This window comes from Meleagris gallopavo, chromosome Z (assembly GCF_000146605.3).
Source record: "Meleagris gallopavo isolate NT-WF06-2002-E0010 breed Aviagen turkey brand Nicholas breeding stock chromosome Z, Turkey_5.1, whole genome shotgun sequence".
Classification (NCBI taxonomy): domain Eukaryota; kingdom Metazoa; phylum Chordata; class Aves; order Galliformes; family Phasianidae; genus Meleagris; species Meleagris gallopavo.
This window is the reverse complement of record NC_015041.2, coordinates 65045993-65053137: the sequence shown is the minus strand read 5'-3', so window position 1 is coordinate 65053137 and position 7145 is coordinate 65045993. Positions and strand designations below refer to the sequence as shown.

At 39.3% G+C, this 7145-nt stretch overlaps 1 protein-coding gene across 5 annotated transcripts in view; it reads right to left on the bottom strand.

Moving 5' to 3' along the window:
- The window catches only part of SEMA6A (semaphorin 6A), a 110899-nt gene that overhangs the window by 47048 nt on the left and 56706 nt on the right, over nt 1-7145 (bottom strand). For all 5 annotated transcript variants that reach the window (XM_010726212.3, XM_010726207.3, XM_010726208.3 and 2 more), the window contains exons 4-7: nt 6465-6525; nt 4591-4653; nt 3686-3787; nt 1500-1590 (exon numbers count right to left, since the gene is read on the bottom strand). In XM_010726212.3, coding sequence (XP_010724514.1) covers nt 1500-1590; nt 3686-3787; nt 4591-4653; nt 6465-6525 — 317 coding nt within the window. The remainder of the gene's footprint in view (nt 1-1499; nt 1591-3685; nt 3788-4590; nt 4654-6464; nt 6526-7145) is intronic.

Below are 7145 nucleotides of genomic sequence, written 5' to 3'. Positions count from 1 at the left end.
TAAGCAGAACTTAGAAAAGGAAATAAAGGCAGATACTAAAAACAATTTAAAATAGTATAAAAAGCTGAATTGTTTAGCTGTGGATGTCTGAACTCATGTTAATACAATCACACATTTATTCTTCTTCCTGACAAGTTGCAGGAGACCATGTGACTAATTACAATTCACACATATCAGCTAAAATAACTACAAGCTGCAAGAAGAGCCATATTCTTGTAAGCGTTCCCAGCAGACTAAGATGAGCTGGATTTGTGCCCTAAACTGCTCTGAAACTGCGTTTCACTGCACTCTGAAAAGTTATCACAGAGATCAGTATGTTGCTGTATCAAACTAATTTTATGAAGCTAGGAGTCTTACAGGGTATGTTCAATAAGAATTTATTGTGACACTACCATTTTCAGACTGAATCATCCCAAGAGCTAGTGCATTTATTTCTATTAAAAAAAAAAAAAAACTATTTTCAAATAATGTGAGGACTTCTACAGCCACAGGATGGGACTCATCTCAACCAGTTCAGCTGCATGTAGATAAATGTTTGCATTACATTGGTTATAAATGCCTTTTCTGGCCAGTGTAGTGAATAAGGCATGCCTGACAGCTGACTCAGACTGCCCCAACGACAGCATCTGAGACACTTGGGATGCATCTTGTTTTGAAGGTATGCTTCTTTCTCTGTGGGTTACGAATCACCTGCTACAATCAAAGGATTTCTAGTTTTATGATCTTTTGACTGCAATTAAGAAATTACACAGTATCACCATCATCATGACCACCATTGTTTTAAAACAAAAGGACCCACTGGTATACCGTAGAGGAAGCAAATAATTTTTTTACAACCAGCTATAGAATCTCTCCTTTGTAAAGCAAACCATGCCAGCTCAAATGCAGTAGCAGCTAGTGCAGCACTTATGCCATGAACATGATCTCTAGTGGCAGCAGTATGTTCAAACTCCTACACCTCAACATCTTGGGAGGAATTGCTAAAGTACTTCCAGGTAAATACCCAGGCCCTGCTTGCAGTACACCTACTGAAAAGGAATGACATTATCACACGTGGCGTCTGTATTATCTTTATAATCCAATTTTACAGCCAAATGTAAGGGAAGATCAGAATGGTTTGCACTAATAGAAGTAACTTGAGAGTTGTTAAACAGCATATCCTGTCTTTTCCTCATCAAAGTTCACATACGCCCTGCCCTTGCCCTTCACAAGAGCAGGATGCAGCCAGAAATGGTGCCTCACTCTGGTCTGGCATTGTATTTTTATGTCTCCAGGAAACACTGAAATACCGAACCAAGAAACTGAGGCTTCACGCAATGCTGTTTGTGGTAGTGAAGCCAGTCCCAGACAAGGCAAGGCTTCCTGTGCGTGTGAGTTCCTTATGGCCCTTATTTTTAGTTATTATCCACTCCCTCTGCTACCTTGGCATTTGGACTCAAAGGCAAGCCTGGGCTGCAGGAAGGAAAGCAAAAGAGATTATTTCAGTCATTCTTCTTTACCTGCAAACAACGCAACGTTGGCATGCTTTGCATCGTAGGGGCACCTAGCCATTCCACTGAACTCATCACCCAGGAACTCCAGTGTATCCACCTGAAAAACAAAAGGGAGCTCCTCAGATATGGGAGCAAGACTTCTTACCCAGGACCAGGCTAAAGGTAGCTTCATTTCTGGGCAGGGAGCAAAGCCCTTTCTGCAACTGCCCTCCTGGCTATGAACGAAGAACATGACAAAAAACACAGCATTAAATAAAATCAGGCTGAAAAATGTGCATCCAGTAAGTCAGACACTCTTTCAGGCCTAATTACTCTCGCTTTTTACACACATTTTACAAAAGTCTTCAGTCAATATTTTATCTGCACACAAGCTTCCCGTTGAACTGCAGCAGGCTACGTGGTTCTGGCATGGATTCAAAATATATCCTCAACAGTGATCCAACAGAAGCGCTTTTATACACAGCAGAAGACTGCAAGCCATAGCAGTCAGAAGAAACAACACTAGGACAATTATGTGTGTGTGCATTTCTCCCCCTCAAAGTCCGGAGATCCTTCTGGTCTAGTCACAAAAGCGGTGCCTCTTCATACTCAGAAGGATGCCCTCCAAGCATCAGTTGAGGCTATGTTATGGAGAAATCCTCTTACCACCAGGCAAGAATTAATCTGTGCAGAAATTGTAAAATCTAAGGCTTAAGTGTAACTCCTGAGAGACAAATTCACTCCAAGCACTGGTAATTATACAAATACACAGATCAACTTTACAGTAAGTTCAAGAGGGGTTTAGCAAGCTCTGTGGGAAAGGTACAGCTCTTACCTGCTTAAGATTCTTATACAGCAGTATTTTGGGAATAAGCATCTCCCTATCATTCTCAAGGAACATGATGAGCTCACGCTATGCGAACCACACACAGTACAGATTCACAGAGCATGAAAAATAACCCATCTGGCAGCATCAGCTACTCCCACCAGCTTCTAGGTTGAATGTTACAGCACCTAAGTCCTCTGGTGGATGATCTGTCAGCATTCGTTTTCTGTCATGTGCCTTTTCTGTTCAAATCCACTGTGAAGGGAATTAATTATGCTTCCTTGAGGATGGAAAACACTACAGATGATAGGGAGGGGAAATGCAGTTCTGTGCAGCCTTCCCTGTACTGAGCCTTGTACCGCAGGCTGGTCTACACTTTCACCTTGTGCGTGGAAGAATAACCCTGTTCTCCATTAGGCACAACTTTAGTGATCTCTCTCTGTAAACCAGTAAAAGAGGAAAAGCCTGAGGAGGTGTCAAGGTGACTTCCTCTGACTGCCTGGGTACAAGGCAGCTCAGTGACAGGTGAGGAAGCCTGAAGGGGCCATGGGGAATGAAACACCTGCAGCAGGGGTCAGGAGAGCCATTTATGCCAACGAAATCTGCATTTGTGTTAAAAGGCAGCTTTCTAGCACAAGCAGCTTGAGCATGGGCCATGAAGCAATAAAATGGTGCTTGAGTACTGAAACCAGGAAACCTAGTTGCACACTAGGAGCAAGATGCAAGGACAGAAAGAAGAAGAGAGACAGAGGTTACAAGAACACCAGCTACCTGTACCAGATGCATGATGCAAGCTCATACATGAATAAATCTGATTCTTCCTCTAGATAATATAAAAATATAAATAAAAGACTATGCTGAACTTCTCTAATGCATTTCCTAGACTATAAACAATACAGTGGCTAAACAAAGTAAATCAGCACTGCAGAAAAAGCAAGGAAGTGCAGCAGTCAGAGTGAATACCACTATGGAAGCTGTTTTCCTCAGTGTCAATGTCTTTAGACTGTTTTTCACTTTGACAGCAGTGAAGAGAATAAGAATTCTCTGCTGTGGTTTTGCCAGAAGCAGCACTAGTGAAGCTGAATTTTCTTTTTCCTGAAGGATAAGAAATAACCTGTGGACATAGCAGTGCCTGAAAAAGCAGAGCCCAGATACCAAGGCCTAACTGAACTAATTTCACAGTTATTCCAAAGACATCCACTGATGAAGGCTGTATGACATAGCATTGCTGCAAGCCTAAAAAAACGGGAAATAATTGAATAGGTGGGCTACAGAGTTGAAAGATGTACTGCTGAACAACAACACGCTTCATGGTGTGCCAGCACTGTCACAATAAATCCGACAGAAGGAAAGGTCATAAATGAAATCTCACTAGCAGATCACATACCTTGTAGTTCCTGCAAGAAGGGTTGAATGCATTTGTTCCACAGATAAACAATGTATCTTCGTTTCTTTTTAGGAGAACCTTAATGAAATTATGACATTCATCCTGAAGAAAGACAACAGAAAGTATTTAAGCTACTCTACTTGGGTGTCTGGTTTTATTTTCTCAGTGTGATCTTTCACTGTCAAGTCTAAAAGTTACTGTGACATTCTAGGCTTTATTTCAACTGTGTTTTACTGACAATGAGCGAGATGCAATTTATTTCTATTCTGGTGGTTAAAAATGGCTACAAAGAACTGAGGCTGTGATTTCCTTGTTGCAGTTCAGATTTTGCTGTTCACTTAGAATTTTGTTTGAACGCTGTTGCTTTCCTCGGGAGTGAAAAATCTGATCATCTTCTCTGCTGTAAGACAGTCTCAGTGCATTTGCATGAAGCAGCTGTAACAAGCAGGGGAAGCTGTATAAAGAATCAGAATCAACATCTAACTCTGACCTCACGCATGTTAGTTGTGTGTTACACTGAGGGAAGACTAGTGTGAGAAACAGTCCTCTCCCTATACACACTGACTCGTCATGTAAACTTTTCTGTAAGCCCCTACAGGAGGATGGACCACAGCACTTAGCTTTTGAGGTGATGTTAACCTGAAACAGTACACTGGGCATGATGTTCAAAACCTCCAGCGCTTTAAGCTTTTCAGGATGTTGCTGTGCCTCCTGTCATAATGCTTTATCACATTAAAAGTAAACTGTTTTTTGCAAATTAAAGCCTTCAGTGGGCTGATGGAAAAAGCAATTACTGGCAAAGAAGTAAATGGCATGATCCATTCCACATCACAGACAGCAGCCTCAGATAGTAGTGAAGCAACTAAACTAAAGTGGCAGATGCAAAAGAAATGAAAATTGCCTACCTTATGTTTTCCCTTCATTCTGCATGTGTCTACATCAGCTTGTCTAGATTTCCACGTCAATTTCTGCAAGGATCAAGAAAGAAATCAATTAGAGCCCAGAGGTTGTTGCATTTGATTTCAGAAGTAGAAGTCCCCTGGGGGAGACTAGCTGTTGAACATATATTCATTAAAAGCATTCTGCACCCTTTCTCCATGATTAATTCGCCGTAACAATGAAAGATCAGTGATGTGAAGCATTCACTTAATTTTGTGTTGCTATCTATTCATTAGACCAGAAACCTCTCCTTTCCTTTTTTTTTTTTATTTTTTCCTTTAAAATCCTAAGGCAACTGAATTTTGCAACAGGCTAAAACTTATAAGTACTTTTCCAAAAGCACTAGATGCTCTTTTCTTTTAATTTAATACTATTACACAAATCCAAATAAACATTTATGGACTGTATATCCTGATTGGAATCTGAGTATCTATTCTAGGACATTTTACATTAGCAAAGAAATTATAGTGAAGGTAGTTCTCATCATTTCAAGTTAGCTAGCAGTCTGAGAGAGTGTTGTGTTTATCAACATACTGCTGATTTCATTTACCAACATTCTTTCTCTGGAACACTTTCAGGTAAATTCCAAAAATGAAAATGCCAACCTCCGTTTTTTTTTTTTTTTCCTCAATGAATTCAAGAAATGGTTTAACGTAGTATGTTGATTAACTACCTTAAATATTTATTTAAAATGTTGCTTAAAATAGTAGTAACACCTCAGACACTATACTTCTTCTGACAATATTTCCTTGTAGTACCCTGAGTCACCCTTCATTCACTAAGGGCCCTAAGCTGAATAAATGAGCATTGCTTTTATTTCCACAACAAGCCTGTGACCTCCCTTTTTTGAAAAGCAACAAGACATAAGCTAATCTTCAGCACCTTTCATGGATGTATCTACAAATTCTCCTCTCCTACAGTGGAATCTATGCATTGGCCAAACTGATATGGTCTTCTGCTGGACCAAAGGCTATGTCTGTCACTTATTACACAGTGTGAGTGTAATGTGGAGGAGCTGAAGGGAGAATTATTTCTAGAAAATTTATGCTCATATGCAATGCAGTAATGCAGATAAAGCTCTTCTTAATTTGAAATGCATCTTGCCATGGAAATAATGTGGATACATCTACAAAGTGCTGCTATGGTAAGATTTTATTTACAGATTTATTTACAAATTTCTGTGCAAATATGTTAATAGTATTTGCTTTTTATGATGAAAGCTTCAGTATACGGAATTGGAATAGCATAGCCATTATACATAGCTTGCTCCTAAAGTAATGCCTCCTATTTTTTTCCATGGAAACAACAGATACAAAAAGCACAATAAAACTGTTTGATAGAGCAAATTCTCTGCTACAAAACACTTTTTATTAGCACAGTCATCGGCAGTAAGTGATTCACATCAATTAGATGATGAAGACGCTCTTCATTTTGTGGCTTGACAGCTGCACGTGGCTATCTAGAACATGGCTTATCTTTCATGTCCCTGTTTGCCATTGCTAAAATACACCATCCACCACTTCACTGTGCTGATATCCACTGTTTGGTCTCCATTAATGTTCAGCAAGTGTTGATGAACGCCGAGTGCTATTTTTTCTGCATGGAAGAATTCAATTCCACACCTTTGCTCTGTACATAATTCCATATCAGATGCCATTCTGTTAGAGTTCCCCTCTGCTGCCATTCATCGAATGGCAACAACACGGAATGGAATATTGGTGGGGAGGTCTACTGCTATATCACCAACAACTGTCTTTGACATTGTGGGAAAGTATGATAAAATAGGAGTTACTTTCAGAGCATTACCTTCTGTTTCTGGAAGATGATAAAAACTACTTACTTTGATAAAATAAATTTCTTCTGTATGTGATGTGTCCATATCAACAGTATAAATATGGTCCCTGTAAACAAAAGCAAATGAATGCAAAGTCAAAAGGTGTGGTAACACCATTCATTTTCCTTGAGGAGACCTATCTATGACAAGATAATCCATAATCCTTTCAAAAAAGGATCACAGGTCTTACCAGGGAACATTACTGACAGCATTACCTGTTTCTCCCAGAAAAGCACTTCCATATATAAATCATATTTCCTTTCTTTAAGAAAAAAGAAGAAAAAAAAAAGGAAATTTTACAATACTTCAAAACAAGATTATTTCCCGAAATTGATTATATGAACAATTAAAATTTTGGATGGAAGATGAGCCTTATATAATTCTATAATTTCTGCTCAATGGGACTTAGAACTAATGCCAGAATGCGGATGTTTTTTCTCTATCTGAAATCAGAAGCAATCTGTGACAGCCTTTGTCACCATTCCGGGCTATTAAATCTGTGCAATATTTAGCCATTCAGGGTTAAAAAAAAGGTTAATTTTTTTTTTTTTACTCTTCTTAATTTTCAGATGTGATGATTTGGCTGACAATATGCTAGCCAAAAGGCTGACAGCCACACAGCTCTTCCCAGGAATCCTCTCTTCACATACCAATAGCCAAACCAAACTGTAAAATACTCCTCTCAAC